The sequence below is a fragment of the Chaetura pelagica genome, unplaced genomic scaffold (assembly GCF_000747805.2).
Source record: "Chaetura pelagica isolate M959 unplaced genomic scaffold, ChaPel_1.0 scaffold332, whole genome shotgun sequence".
Taxonomy (NCBI): Eukaryota; Metazoa; Chordata; class Aves; order Apodiformes; family Apodidae; genus Chaetura; species Chaetura pelagica.
Window position 1 is genome coordinate 866030 of NW_009952480.1, and position 16229 is coordinate 882258.

At 36.2% G+C, this 16229-nt stretch overlaps 1 protein-coding gene across 1 annotated transcript in view; it reads left to right on the forward strand.

Moving 5' to 3' along the window:
• The window catches only part of ATP9B (ATPase, class II, type 9B), a 151650-nt gene that overhangs the window by 20853 nt on the left and 114568 nt on the right, over positions 1–16229 (forward strand). The window contains exons 5-6 of the mRNA XM_010008700.1: positions 6723–6781; positions 14913–14964. Of these exons, the coding sequence (XP_010007002.1) occupies positions 6723–6781; positions 14913–14964 (111 nt within the window). The remainder of the gene's footprint in view (positions 1–6722; positions 6782–14912; positions 14965–16229) is intronic.

A 16229-nucleotide genomic window follows, 5' to 3' on the forward strand; every position in this document is an offset into this window, starting at 1 on the left:
GTATGCAAGTTAAAGTTGGAGGGAGAAAGACTATCTCCCTGTAGAATTGAAATTATAATGGTATTGAAAATCCTGTCGATTTAATTGCCTTTTTCTGCTTCAGAGCAGCTCTGCTGTCTATCCTTCTGTAACTGCAATGGAAAAAAAAAAAATTTAGACTTATGCATGCAGGTTTACAAGAGGTGTGTTTTTTTTCTTTGCTAAGAGACTTACATTTTTGGTGAAGCTTCTTGTCACATGCACTTTGGTATGAAAAGTTAAGTGCCTGTGAAAAAATGTTGCTATTCTGCAGAAGAATTGCCAAGTTCATAAACAGGCTATTATTTCTTTCATTAAACTACCAAAGCTGATTGGATGGTAAAATTGTAAAGCATTTTTAACTCTTTTTTTCCTTTCCATTCTTGAAGTTAGCAGTCCTGCCCTTAAACTTTCCTAGTTAGGCCTGCCCATGCAGTGTTACTGAAGTTTTGAAGAAAAAAGATCAATAAGAAAATAACTAACTCTAATAGTCACACTATTAAGTTACAGAAGAGGCATGCATCTGTCACTTCATCTCAGGATGCTTAACATGACTTTCAGAGTGTTGCAAAACTCACCTTGCAACCTGCAAAGCAAAAAATTAACATCTGGAAAAATGAGATTAATGAAATATTTCTATCCCGGCTTCAAATGTAAAAGACTTAAGTCTGTACTGTATTTTAATGGGTGTTTAAGAATGTAGTGAAGTTAATTATATGTGCCAAAACTGTGTGAAATTGAGGAAGTATCAGTAACAGCTATATATATAAAAAGATCAAAGCATGAAAACTACTATGTTTCCTTAAAAATCAGAGAATTGAGAAGTCTGTTTTAGAGAGCTACAGTGATTTGAGGTTTGTTGTTTTTTTCACTTTTAAGCTTACGTTTATGCAGGGGAAGCTGCTCTGTTCCTAATGTGCCACTTTACTGAGTTGATATCTCAGTTGACCTTTTTTTAAATTGCAAAATGCTCTCTGTCAAGAGACTTGTTATCTGCAACTTTGAATAAAGTGTTTGTCTTGATTCTTCTAATATTATTCTTTTGCAGTTACTTGAAGTCTTTATTGAAACTTCTTACAACATTAGAATTTCAGCTCTTCAAGAACAGATCATGCTGCCTTTTCAAAAGCCACTGCATAAAAAAAAAATAATTGGAATCTAGAGGCAGTTCATGCAGGCAGAGCATGCTGGGAGGGTGCTGAGAGACTGCTAATTATTGGCCAGGTAACAATGAGATCCACCTGGCAGGACAGAAGACAACAGTATCTCTCAGCTCTGCGCACTTTAGGGCTGATGCAGCTTTCCAGACTGATCTCTCCTGGCAAAACGCCACTACCCAGGTGTCAGGCTGTAGGGTCTATCCAACTTGCACACCACTGTCAGATGGTAGTGGTGACCATGCTTGCAGGACTTGTGCCCAGGTGAAGGAACTCCTTTGCCTTGTTCTGGAGCTCCTTGTGCTGAGAGAGCTGCTGATGTTGTTGCAAAGCTGCTCTCTGTAATCTTTGAGAAGTCGTAGAGATTGGGAGATCTCCCTGAAGACTGGAGGAAGGCTAATGTCACCCCATCTATAAGAAGGGTCCAGAGGAGGACTCAGGTAGTTACAGTCCCATTAACCTTACTTAAGTCACTGGGAAAGTCATGGAGCAAATCTTCCTGGGGACTGTTAAAAGGAAATTGAACTACATGATTGGGAAAAGCCAACATGAGTTTACCAGGGCCAAATCGTGCTTGACAGACGTGATCACCTTCTACTACAAAGTAACCTGCTTGGTTGGGTGCAGGGCGAGCAGTGGACATTCTCCAAGACTTTTGGTACAGCTCCTCACAGCCTGCTCCTGGAGAAACTGACTCATTACAGCCTTGACAAGTGGTCTGTGCAGTGAGTGGGGAGCTGGCTGACAGACCGTACGCAGAGGGTGGTAGTCCATAGTTTCTCCTCAAACTGGCAACCAGTCACGAGTGGTGTCCCTCAGGGATTGATATTGGACCCAATGCTGTTTAACATCTTCATTAGTGACCTGAATGTTGGGATCAAGAGCACCCTTATGAAGTTTGCTGACACCAAGATGAGTGGGAAAGTTCACACTCCAGAAGGGAGAGCCACTCTCTAGGATGACCTAGACAGACTAGAGGAGTGGGCTAACAAAAAGCTTATGAAGTTCAGTGGGGAGAAGTGTACGGTCTTGCACCTTGGAACACATAACCCAGGAATGCAGTCCAGGCTGGGATCCACCTGAGTGGAGAGCAGCCCTGTGGAAAGGGACCTGGGGGTCTTGGTGGATAACAGGCTCAACATGAGTGAACTATGTGCTGAAGCAGCAAAGAAAGCCAGTATGATGCTGGGCTGCATCAACAAGGGCATCACCTGCAGAGATCAAGAAGTCATCATCCCACTCTACTTGGCGCTTGTCAGACCACACCTGGAGTGTTGTGTTCAGTTTTGGTCCCTGCTCTACAAAAAGGATGTGGACAGGCTGGAGAGAATCCAGAGAAGGGCCACAGGGATGATCAGAGGACTGCAGAACCTGTCAAGAGGAGAAGCTGAGAGAACTGTTTGTTCAGTCTTAAGAAGAGAAGACTTTGAGGAGACCCTATTACAATGTTCCAGTACTTAAAGAGTGGCTTCCAAGAAGGTGGAGACTCCCTTTTTAGAAGAAGTCACATGGAAAAGACAAGGGATAATGGGCACAAGTTGCTGCTGGGGATATTCTGGTTGGATGCGAGCTAAATTTTTCAACCATGAGGACAGTCAAACATTGGAATAGTCTCCTAAGAGAAGTAGTAGATTCCCCCACGTTGGACAGTTTTAAGTCTCAGTTTGACTGGGTGCTGAGCCATCTCCTATAAGCTATGGTAGTACCTAGAAAGGTTGGACCAGATGGTCCTTGAGGTTCCTTCCAACCTGGTATTCTATGATTCTATGAAATTAGGTCTTTATTGCTTGCAATAATTAAAACCTACTGCTATGTAGACCATTTGGAACGTACAAGTTTTTAAATAAATGTATCAGCTGATTAGGGAAGCAGTAAACAACAGCAGAAACAGAACTTGAAATTTTAATGTAAGAGGCTGGAGGAGAGGAAATGTCAAGGGTATAATTTTCTTCCAGTTTTTTAAGGATCCAGAAGGCAGGATAAGAAAGAATGAAGCTTTCAGTTTCACCCAAGAGGAGGTAGTACACAGAGGGGAGGAGCTAGAAAGCTTCTATCTCGTGCTTTTTGTTGGTGATTAAATTTTATTATGTAAGAATTGAAAAGAAGGACCTAAAGACAGCACTTGCACTGAGAGATCAGCATTTTCACCTTAGACTCAACTGTAGCTTTAAGCTTTCCCTCACTGCCCACTCCCCCCTTTCCAGCTCCCCACTATATGAAGTATACATTAACTATGCTGAAAACTCAGGATGACAGATGCCAGGTAAAACTTTCATATGGTCTATGCTTGACTCCTTTCACTCAAAGAGTTTTATATTTATGGTTTAGAGATAATATCTGTTGCCAAATCCAGAAGCTGTACTTCAGACAGTACTGAAGGTACCATGGATAAGATGTAATAGCAAATTAAACATTAAAAATGCTACTTGCAGAAGTTACTGTTCTTTCAGGCATGGCTTGCACTCACTTAGTAGAGACACTTATGAAAAAAAAAGTGTTTTCTGGTGTTGTGTATAACCACATCTTGTGTACTTAATTTCTTAATTTTTAAATGTGAAATAGTTGCTAGCACACATGAAATACATAGTATTTTTCCAAATAATTACAATCCATTTCAACAGGCTTTATCTTTGGATTATAATGAATTACTACAGATGCATTTCAGTGTTCTAGTTCTGCATAAATCTGTATGTTGCTTTAGGCAAACGCCTTGCGCCTTGTTGGACTATAAAGTCTGGATGTGCAGCCACTTCTAACAGCTTTGGACTTTTTATTGGTAATTACACAGATGGTGAAGAGTGTTTTGATACAGAGATGCTTTTATAGGAAAAAATAGCTTGCAAAAATAATTTGACACTGAATATTATTCACTGCATTTTTTTCCCTCTAAGATGTAGTATTTCATTATTTGAATGCTTTCTGAAATTATTTCTAATGATTCTCCCTTTTGCTAGTCTAAAGTAAAGTGTTATTTGTTGACTTTTCAAAAATTTGAGCCACACTTTTAATTACTTCCACGTTTTGCCATTTAGTTTTTAGAGGAATGTATTCTGCCACTCAGATTTGTTTTAGAATTAATACACTTGCATATCACAGGCTACTGCCCTAATTGTGGAGATATGCAGAGTGCTCTAACAAGGCAACATTAGTGTGTAATAAAGATGGTATTCTGTAGTGTTATACTAAGCCCCTAGAAAACAGCCTAAAACAGTCTGATAAGGAAATTTGAATTCATAATGTGAAATTCCCAGGATTGTTAGGCTGAGTACAAGCTAAGGTGCAGTGTGGATTCCTGTTGATATACTTGGCATCAAGAGTCTTTGCTTTTTGTCTGTCCTAAATCATGGTGCAAATTAATGTTCTACCTTTTCTTGTCTTCTGAAGCTTAGTGTCTTGATCTTTTCTTTAGATGCTGTTAGAACATGACTGTGGAAAATTCAATGGTTTAAGTTGATAAAATTGCTAGTAGTTGTATTTGACATCTGAACAGTTTTGGTCATACATGACTGCATACGTGGTATAGATCTGAGATTTAATATACCTTGTACTAGGATTTCTGTGGCTGTTATAATCAGTTTATTGAATATAGTATTCACTTCTAGTCACAACTTCAGAATTTATAAAGAGAATTCAGAGGCTCATGCAGTTAAGCAGACTAAATATGTTGATCTGGTATCAGACTGTTCTTTAAGTGGTTGATCTTTACTATTAGTTATTTCAGATTTAAACAAAATAAAAATAATTAAGAGAGTGGCACTAATTTCCATGGGTATCTTAAAACTCCTGTAGAGAACTGCTGATGTTTCTTCCTTCAGCTTTTTCTACCTTGGTCGTCTTCTACTCACTTCACCCTCACGAATGTGTTACGGCACCGTTAAGAGTCAGATTGTAGAAATAATTTGTTTTATATTTGGGGGTGGGAAGTTGTTTTTGGCAACTGAAAAATAGAACTGGTGGCTTTCTGAAGTCACTTTGCAGGCAGGCCAAAGACAATTCCAATTTTCCTCTGACATTGCACATTTTCAAAGTGTCACAGAAAATGTATTAAAAATTAGCTATAGCAATAAACTTATGTACCAAATTAAATGCAAAACAACTGTTACTTTCACGTAAAATGCAGTTTTAAAGAGCAAGTACTGAAAATAATTGCTCATAATATGAATCTTATTAGCTTTGACTAAATGCATATGTAAGTATAAGGAATTTTTTGAGGTTAACTACCTGATTTCTCGTAATTGAGAGCCATGATATGTATGTCTCCTGGATTTGGAACCTGATTTTGTTTCTGTCTTATACTTAATATAACTTCGAGAGATGGTAGAATGCATATTGACATATTTACTATGCATAATAATTTTGATTAACCTCCAAACTTACTGCTGCTCATCCCATGGTTTTGTAGGTCTTCTGTTCAGTCTGATTTTTGTTTAGAACCCTTGCACCTTACCGTGTGTTGACATGCTTGTCATCTGATAGCTGTTGATCAGATACCTACTACTTGGAATCATGATAGTGTTTCTGATGTAAAAATATATTTTGCATGGGTGTTTTGGCACACCAGGCTATGTAAATACATATGTGTTCATATCTTGAGTTAAAATGTTCTGAATTTATCACCTGTTATATGATGGAAGAGGATATCCATATGTCATGAATTGTTTGTCTACGAGGTTTTTTGTTCTTGTTTTTTGGTTGTTTTTAATTCAAGGAAGCAAATTTTTCTGGATTCTAGCAAGGACCTGAGACTAGAATTCTTGAATTCTAATGAGATCAATAATAACTCATTTTGGGCAGTAGCTTAACCTCTCTGTCTCAGTTCTCCAGTCCATTAAATAAGAATGTTAAAACTTGTCTTACAAATATTAATACCCCACAGAACATACAGAAATTAAATTGGTATGTGTGCTGTGTATAGTTTTGTATTACTTGTTCACAGCAGTTACTGAATAGGCAGCTCTAGAGAATGAAAAAAAATCACCTATTTCTGCTTTTGGTATTTTATTTAGAAAATTTCAGCTATTTCCTTCGACTTCAGTATACTTAGCTTTTTTCCACTGTAAGTGCCAAGAAGTGTCAGCCTGTGCCAATTATACCATTAACTTCAGTGACAAAGCAAAGCTACCTGTTGGTAACTGGGCTGTGACTAACAACTCATGTGTGAGAATGCTCCATAACTGTAAGCCTAACAACTCTTGACTTGTCAGAAGTGCTGTCTAGTAGGAGATGTGAAAGACTTATTTTTCCAATTTTACAACTCTGTTATTAGTGCTGTAGATCAGACTTGAGAATCTTCCGTGCATTTTTTTCATCTAATACTTGTACAATAGCTAACTGGTTACAAAACTAGACTTTTTTAACCAGTGAATAATTTATTCAAACAGATGAAATCTATTCATTAATGTGTTCATCAGAGATCCACTTTTATGAATTGTACTGGTTTTGCCAAACAATTACATCTTTAAGTATAACTTGTATTCTGGAATTTATATTCTTGTGACTCTTTATTAATGTCTGCCTAAGTTGATTACATTTCTTCTTTTTTTTAAGGTAAAGTGCAAGTTAAGAGTTCAGACATACAAGTTGGAGACCTCATCATAGTGGAAAAGGTTGATACTTTTTAAATATATTTTAGAGACTAAAGATTATTGACATGTTAACTATCTTTTGAAGAAAATATATCATGGTACTTATCTGTGAAGTACTAACTAGCTAATATTTTAGTTCAAGTGTTATTTGAGAATCTACAAGGAAGTCTATTTTTTATTAATTGTAAGCTAAATTGAATGTAGGCATTTAGATTTTATGAATTGGTATATGTTTAAATTTATCTAGTGAAGGGAATAAAATTCTCTGGCTTGTGCAGTGCTGGATATTCTAAGCTGTCTGATTGCTGGTACCTACCTTCTGATGTGTTTTTCTGAAGGCTTCAAGGATAATTTTGTTTACACATAAAATGTAATTATTTTATATCATTTAACATGTACACAATATTATATTTAATTAAATAAACTTTTATATTATTTTTAAAAAGGACAAAAAACTGTAGCCTTTCCAGTTTGATTGCAAATGGTGAGTGAGAGCTGTGAACGTTTTTCCCCTTATGTTAGTCTTATAGTTAAGACAATATTTCTTATTAAAGTTGTTTTTCTGGGGTGCTAACAAATCACTATGATAGTGAAAGTCAATGTTGTTGTCAGAGGAAACAATTTTTACTTAAGTTCATTATGAAAAGGTCACTTAATTTCTAGGTGCCAGCAAGTGATTCCCATCTTGCTTTGTATTAGCAAACTAAGCCATGGAGATGCGGGAAGGAGGCATCTCAAGATAAAGCTTGTACCTGCTGCCTTGTTTGAAGTTTTGTATGGCAACTTGCATCTTGGCAGAATAGTCATTAGTGGAACCTTGTCAGTGACTAGACTTTTTGAAACTTCTTGATGGTTTGACTCCTACTTAGTGGAGTAAATTACTTCTGATAAAAGAAAATCCTTCAGCTGATATGCATTCTTGATACATTGTGTGCTTTCTTATTTGTTAGCACCTCTCCTTTTACTTGCAGAATTTGGAGAACTTGCAAATTGTTAGAGGATGGAGATTTATTTTCTTTTTTCAGCTATATATAAGAAGTCACTCTTCTGTTTGTTTTGGAAAACTTATTTCATTCTGTTTTTTCTGTGGTCCAAACAAAGAACAATACACCCAAGTTTCATTTGGTTTGCTTCTCTCAGCTAAAAATATACCAATTTTCATGTAGTTTGTGCTGTTTCTGGTTTCGGTTTTCTATTATTTTTCTTCCTTTTGTCTGCTGTGTATATCTGCTATCTTTTTGGGCCTGAGCAGCATATATTAGCATAGGGAAGATTAGCACTAATTTGTCTGGTCTTCACATCTGTTTTGCCATATACATTGCTATAAGAGAGTGCAGGTGGAGTCAGCTTGCAGCTGCTTGCTTGCACCTATTCCACATCATCCTGGAGACTAAGAATGAGATATTTACTTTGGTTTTTATTAGGAAACTTTTTAGGGTCGTCTTAATCTCTAAATCTGGAATTAATTATTGCAGTGTATAGGGAAAACTGAAGTGGCTACATAGGTAGTTTGTCTCCCCTGAAATTTACCGAGATCTATCAGTCTGAATTATGCTAGAATTTGGAAAACTGGAATTACTTGGGGGATCAATCTGTCTTGTATGAGGTAGGTCATTAGAATGTATTTCAGCATTATTTGCAGCAGCTTGCAGGTAATATATCTTGAGGTACCTGAAGTTTCTAAAGAGAAAAAGTAGTACTTAAGGATTTAGGCAAATAATGAGTAGAGTTCTTTTTGATGAAGATTTTACTCGGGTATCTCAGTAAGATGCATGTAATTGTTTGAATGTTGTATTTCAGCTTCAAGCTCCTTTCTCACCCAGCAGAGCTTTTTTTCTTTCCTTTTGGCCTAGCCGAGGATCCCTTCAGACTAATGAAATTAAATGTTTTCCAGTTCTATTGAGAAGTGTATTTTGTTGGAGCAAGCAGTTTTCAATTTCAGAGTGTGACTCTTAAGCCAAAGAACCAGTCGGGAGTAAAATGTTCAATTGCTCAGTCTAATGGCAAAGGAACAAGTTAACATTGTATTTGACTGGAAGATGCATCAACAGCATTTCTGTAGTGAAAATAATGACTCATTTGAGCTGAAGATCCATATGTTACTTAGTGACTGCTTCACAAATACTAACTACTTCAGGGAAAGGATTTTGTGTATTTAAACCTTCAATATCCTCTTATTATTGTTTTTTGGGTTTGTCTTTTTTAAAAACAGTCCTCATTAAATTCAAAGCAGCTCTGAGTGACTAGAATGTGCTTAAATAGTTTATTTCCAAGTAATATAGCTATTGTTTCAACTGAAAATTTTGTAGTGCACTAATAGTAGGGTAGGAAGAGGCCTGAATAGAAGAAAATACTGCCTGTTTTTAAAAAGTAAGAGATTTGTGTGTGTTATCTCAAAAATGATACCCTGCCTCAAACAGCCATGGCTTCCTAGATGTTTGCCTTGACTGAAGATGCATTTTTAGTTTGCAGTGGGAGCACAGGTGTACATAGTCTTTCTAAATAAGATACTTGAAAGAATGAGTTGATGAGTTCAGAAATTATTATTTAGACACTGTAGCTTACTGATAGTTTGGAATAGGTTTTGGAGATGTGAAGAGAGCATAAACCTTAATAACACCGCAAATAATAATATTTACTTAGTAACATGTAATAATAGCAACACAAGTGTTTTAAAACATATGGAACAGTAATGCTTTGTCTTAAAATTTGAGAGCTTTTCTTGGAGCTGCAAAGGGCCACAATTGTTTTATCTTCATCTCAAGTGGAAAGTGGAATCATTCTAGTGTTTGTAAGGATTGCACTGAATGCTAGTGTGCAGTTTCACACAGCATGCAGATGCAAGAAAAGAACTGGGAAGTGCCTCTTCCATTTAGAAGTCAGAAGCAAGCAGGAATACCTTAGTCAGTGGGAAGAGTAGATGGTTCATTACATGAATGGAGAAGAAAGGACAGTCTGTAGCTATGGGCAGTTGTAAGGGAACTGGAAGACTGACTAGCAAGCTGGAGATACTTATGTAAATAATTTCATTATAATAACATGAGAAAAATGAAAACGTAATTTGAAAACTATTAGAAATTATATTTTTCAAGTTAATATTCTGGCCTGTGTTGCTGGGAAGTATAGTTGTGTTTGTGGCTGCTCTTGTTTTCCAGTCTGGCTAGTATTCCTGGATGGCATCGAGTTAGCCGTGGGAACTCAGAAGCTGGGGAAGTACTTTATGTTGTCCATTGTCTTGCTTGCTATAGTTAGATCTCTAGGAATGAATCTGTAAGCCTGCAGCATAGACAAACACTGAGAAAAAAGGAAGCCCTTCTTTTCTGAAGCTCTAATCCTTCCCCAACTTAAGCAAAACAATGTATTCAAGTAATTTTCATGACTTATATATTTGAATTTCAGTATATTTCAATAAACACTTCTAGCTTCATCTCCATGGTAATTGAGATCACATAGTTTCTTCATGGGCTTCTGAATGCTGGAATTTGTACGTGTTGTCATTTTAACTTGTTCCACTTTGATAAATAGGATGCGAGAGGGTGAACATGATTGACATATTGCTGCCGTTTGTCTGTGACAAATGTTAATTTTCTCCATAATGCAGTGTTAATGATTTTTGTAGCATACTTGCCATCTGTTTCTGTGTAGTCACTCTTTTATGGTGACTGGATACGACTTTGCAGGGGGATCTTTGCTCTCCAGGGTCAGCAGTAATAGGGACAATATTTTTTTGGCATCTTGTACTCCTGCAGTACTTATCTGCGCTTTTCCAAAATATTGAAAACCTAATGAAAAACAAGATGTCAATCTTAAATGCTGTTGTGGTTTTACTGTGGTTTTTTTGTCTTTTTTGTGAGGGGAAAAGTAAAGACAGTCTTTTCTACATTGGAGGATACATTCCTATATGTTAATGAGGAAAAGCTTATATTCTTTCCTGTAAACTGAAGTCAAGCAGAGAGGACACACTAAAAAGACAAAATTGAAGTGGATGTTCAAAAACATAAGGAAAAACTACTGTGAGGGTGACAGAGCACTGGAATAGGCTGTGCAGGGAGGTTGTGGAGTCTCCTCTGGAGTCTCCTCTCCACAACCAGCCTGGATGTATTCCTGTGTAACCTACTCTAGGTGATCCTGCTCTGACGGAGGAGTTGGACTAGATGATCTTCAGTGGTCCCTTCCAGCTCTGAAGACTCTGACTCTATGCATAGTTTCTGTTAAAATATGAAAATGATCACGAGTAATTTGACTGCAGTCTACAACTTCCTCAAGGGGGCAGCGAGGGTGAGGTACTGATCTCTCTCATGAGGAAATGGAATTAAGCTGTGTCAGAGAAAGATCAGTTTGGACATAGGAGTAAGGTTCTTCACTGAGAACAGTGGAGGTCGCTGGAGCAGGCTCCCCAGGGAAGTGGTTACAGCACCAAGCCTGTCAGAGTTCAGGGGGTGTCTGAATAATGCTCTTAGACAAATGGTTTAGTTTTAGGTGGTTCTGCAAGAAGCAGGGAATTGAAGTTCATGATCCTTTGGGTCCTTTCCAACTAGAAATATTCTATGATTCCATACAGTTTTTTTAGGAATAAAGACTTGAATCTTGGATAGCAACTACCAGATTAATGTTAAATTTACTGAATGTGAAACATGGTCTCCATGGAAGTTAGTAATGATATGTAAAAACCTGATATCACATTTTGATCATTAGAACTTCTAATTAATTTAGTATTACATCATTTGACTGTTACTTTTGCAAAAAATTTGGGTGCTAGTCAAGTGTTTTAGGTTGTTTACAAGTAACTGAAAGTTGGTAGGCATGAAACCAGTAACCTGAAACTTGTGTAATGGATTTATGTCAGAGCTGGCAGGGAAGCTGCAAAAATGTATAGCTAATCTATATGAAGACTGGGTATCTGTTTAATTGTTATTGTCATGTAAGGAAAGATTTATTTAATTTTGAAGTTGCATTTTCCCTTTCCTCTTTTTTCCTTCCTTTAATAGGTATGTAATAATATATACTAAGGTTAAAGTTTTTATTGCCATTTCTTCTAAATCTGAATATGAGATATTCGTGATCAAATCTGGGTTCACAATGGATAATTAATTTCACTACATGTTCAATTATTTTCTTTTATAAGGCAAAATTCCAAATAATGGTGTACTAGCTGCAGTTGCAGGTGAGCAGCCTCTTTGAGGTTAATACTGTTGACATACAAATAAGCACATGAATTTCTGATTCATTATGCTTTTACAAATAAATGGCAATTGGTCCAAATCAAAAAGTATCCATGCATGGAAATGCATAATTTTAAGGCATAAGGAGGGTTTTTTTGCTAACTGCATAGGATTTTTAGGTAAAATAGAGCATGCATCTATTTTCTGGTGTTTCCAAACTTCCCTGTTCTCTAAGCATCTTGGTTGCTTGCGATAGTACCATTTATGTAGCCCATCGTGGCCTTTCTGTACTCAACTTTACGTCAGCAGAGAATACAGTTGCAGTTTGTTCCAGTCCCACTTCTGAAACAGTGTCCTTGAGAGTATTACTACAGTGGCAAGAGGTGCCTTCCTCCTAGAGATTTAGAGAGTTTACATGATTGTATTTTAAAAGCTGAGCCCATATAACACAGAATCTGGCACTTGACTAACAGATCTATGCAGATCACACTATTTCAAGTGGCAATGTTGTGCATGCTGGTTTCAAGAAGTTTCCTTGGAGTAATGGAAAACTTTGCCTACAGTATCTAGGATGTTTTGTGATCAGAAATAATAATGCTATATGATTCTGGCTTCTTAAAAACAAATGTTAAGAGTACAGCATTATATATGGGAAAAAGCATCAGCTTCTTCAGATTGTTATCTGATGTAAATACACATTTATTCTCCATGAGTGAGACAGTGGGATTTTTTTTTCACTCTCTGAACTGATTTTTATGGATAGGCAGGTGTAGTATTTTGAAGGTCTCACATACTTAAGTGTCATACAAAGCAGCACTTTTATTATTTTGATGGATGTATTTTAAGCTGTTTTATTGGAGGGTGCTATGAGTCTACATATTTCTAAGGTTTTTCTTTTGACATGCAGTGATGAATGGGAAGTGCTGCCTTCAAAAAAATAAAAGCTGAAGAATTAAAAACAAGAAACTACGTCCCTGGATTTAAATAAAATTAATTTGACAATGCTGAGTTTCTTTCTGGTCATAGCAGTGTTGTGTCCTTAAATGTTGAGATGAAAGACTGGCTTGACTCAAATTTATAAAAATATGCTGCTCTGTTTGTGTTGATCCTTTTAGGATGTTTTTGAATGTGTTTGCTGATGCTGTGGTCTGAGCTATTGCCTAGATTCCTGTTATGATAAGGACATTCAGAGCTGCTACATGCCGAATACACTTGAATTTAATATAAAGATAATTTTGTACACATCACATTTTCCTTTGATAGTTACATCTCTGTACTAACCCATAGAATTTGTGTCTTCCAAACACTAAATCAAAGTACTGTGACTATGATTACCCCATAGAATTTACAGGTGGAATTCTGTATGCTGCATTCAGTACATATGGTGTTTCATTGCTTAATGTCTTGAAGTTCTCAATTTCTTGAAGTTTTCAGTAAACAGCATCTTCAATGCTGTTTAGTTTGTATAAACTAACTAACCAGTTTTCTAGAATAGGTAGTTTATGCACAAAACAGCCCAAACTGGCTAATTATTGCTGTATTTATTTTGCAGTTTGATTATAACTGAAATGTGAAATAGGAACTAGTTGTGTAGTTTTGAAATGCTCATACACTGACCATGCTGCTTAGCTTTTTTGTTGAGTTAATTCAGTCAGATTTTTAAGCTTGAAATCCCTGAGGTTCGTGTATGCCATATAGTGAGCTTTGTCAGCTACATTTACTTTCTTTTCCATTCAAACAAACGGTTCAGCTCTCAGTTGAGCCCTAAATATGCAGTGACTTTCAAAGGAATATCAACTAGGTATAACAGGAAAACCTGAAATTTCTTCTCAGAATGGAAGTGCTTTCTATGTGGAAGAATACTTGTGCATTATGTTCTCTTAGCAAGTACTCTGAAATGATTAAGAAACATGTTTTAGTATAAAGCTAGTGAAAGCATTGCTACTAATCCACTGAGATTTCTTAATTAGTTAAAGATAGTCTGTAAATGGAAGAAGAGTGAATCTTTGTGTATAGCTTCAGTATCAAGCTAAATGCACGTGGCATACTGGCCTTAAGTTGTCATGGAAGAAATGGCAATTCAGTATGGTATATTTTTTTCATTGTTCTGTCTACTGTTCACTCTGGTCGCTGTCACCTTAGTCTGTCACTTTTTTTCCTTTCCAGTCCTGTATTTTTTTTCAGATTTTGATGTGTTTGTTATTTTTACTTCCCCCAATTTTACATTCTTGTTGGCAATGTGTAAACTGGTATGGTGAATATGTGGTAGGAGAGCTAAGGATCTGGGTAGCCATGTAGCAGATAAAAACTGTAAAAGCTTAGATTGGCCTTTCTGTGGTCAACAAAAATTGAAAATGAGATTTGATACAGATCTGTGCTTGAAAGGGAAATGGCTGAACATGGCATATGGCTCTGTGCTTTAGATACTGAGAAAGAAATTCTGTTCATTTTTGTCTTTGTAAGGATGGGCTTATAGATATGAAAATTTGGAAATGCTATTCCCTGACTTGCTGTTTCCCCTGTGTATGTTTGTGTGTGTTGAGAGAGAGAATACTTGGTATACATAACATTTGCTACTTGAGTGCTAAGACAGATGCTTTAAATGTCACTTTTTTTTTCTGTTATGTATGCCGAAAGTAAATTTTTTGTTTAGTGAAATTATTTTTTAAAAAATATTTCAATTAGATACTTATATTCTTGAACTACTGTTTTCAGTCAAGAAAACATATATCTGTTGTAGTTCTTCAGGTATTTGATTCACTTATTAAGACCATCTGAAAGGACTAGCTGTTTGCTTATTGTATAATTTTTTGAAAATATTGATTTCTGAATTGCAAATGCTGAATCTAAAGTATTATGGGAAATCCTATTTTAATTGAGTTTCAATCCCAGTGTGACCTTTTGGTGATAGATCTTACTGGATATTTGACTGAAATTCACTTTTCTTTCCTACTTTAAAAAATGTACCTTTTTTTTCCCCCCCCTCTCAGAATCAACGAATCCCATCTGACATGGTGTTTCTCAGAACATCGGAAAAAACTGGTATGTTTTGATCATTTGGGTTACATATACATATCTGTGGTCATGGTAGAGTTTTAGATTGTCCATCATGGCCAATTTGAAGCGGTGGTATAGATGGATGGTAGATGTACCTTGATCAGATTAACAGGAGAGGGTCCGTATTTGAGAAATACAGTACACTTGGACTCCAGAACAGGAAAAATCTTATGTAGACATGAGACCTTTATAGACATGTTCCTCTAAATAGATGTTTTTTATGAATTATTATAACAAAATATTTAGTTAAAGCAAATATTAAGACTGTACTTAAAAGACTGTACTTGTTTAATATGACTTGACAGTATTTTAAGTTATTCACAAGTTATCATTATCTTGCAACTCACATTTAAATGTCATCTGATAGTATTCCAGTTATTGAATTGAAAATAACTGAAATCTGAACCTACTAATATGTTAAAATTTTTTTAGAAACTACGGCAAGGATTTAAAACCCTGAAAAAATGTGATTTGGTTTTTTTAATACTTAAAAATAATGCTGCCTTTCTGGTTAGCCAAAAAAAAAATCCCAACAATTTTATTGAGTGAGAGAGAGAAAAGTACTTCTTATTAGCTCTATTTCTCTTCACATTCTCTTAATTTTTGAGGAAAAAAACAAACAACTCCTTTGTAGGAAGCCTATAAATTATAGCTCTTTGGATTACAGTTTAGAAATTACTATTGGATGCCCCTCCCCTTTCCTCCCCCAACTCAAAATATTGTTTCCCTACTTTTATATTACCATTTCTCTTTGGATCCAATGAACTGTGACATTTGTCAGCACTAAATTTCACAAAGCTAGTACCTGTGATACTGGTAAATCCTGTGTTAGTGGCACTTGGTATTTCATTGTGGCACTGGAATTCTATAATACATTTCAGATAAAAGATAAAATTTGCAGAGGGAATTTGCAAGAGAAGACGTATTTGATAGCCTACAGAACAGTTATATGTTTGCTAAAAGAAGAAGAAATTACTGTGTATTCACGATTCTTGTTAATGACTTTCAAGTGCTGATGATGCAGTGCATTAGATAATCTATAACTGGTCTGGAGTGACAGAGCTTCCTAATAATCTGTATATAATCTCCATCTTGGTTAACCATCCTCTGGGTCAAGATACAAGATACTCGTTTATTCCCTTCCACAGTACTGCATTTTATCAAAATGTAGAATGCTTCTGATGACTCACATCTCTTGGATCCAGCATGATTGATAAAGGGATTGATAAAGTTTCTTATTGGGCTACTCA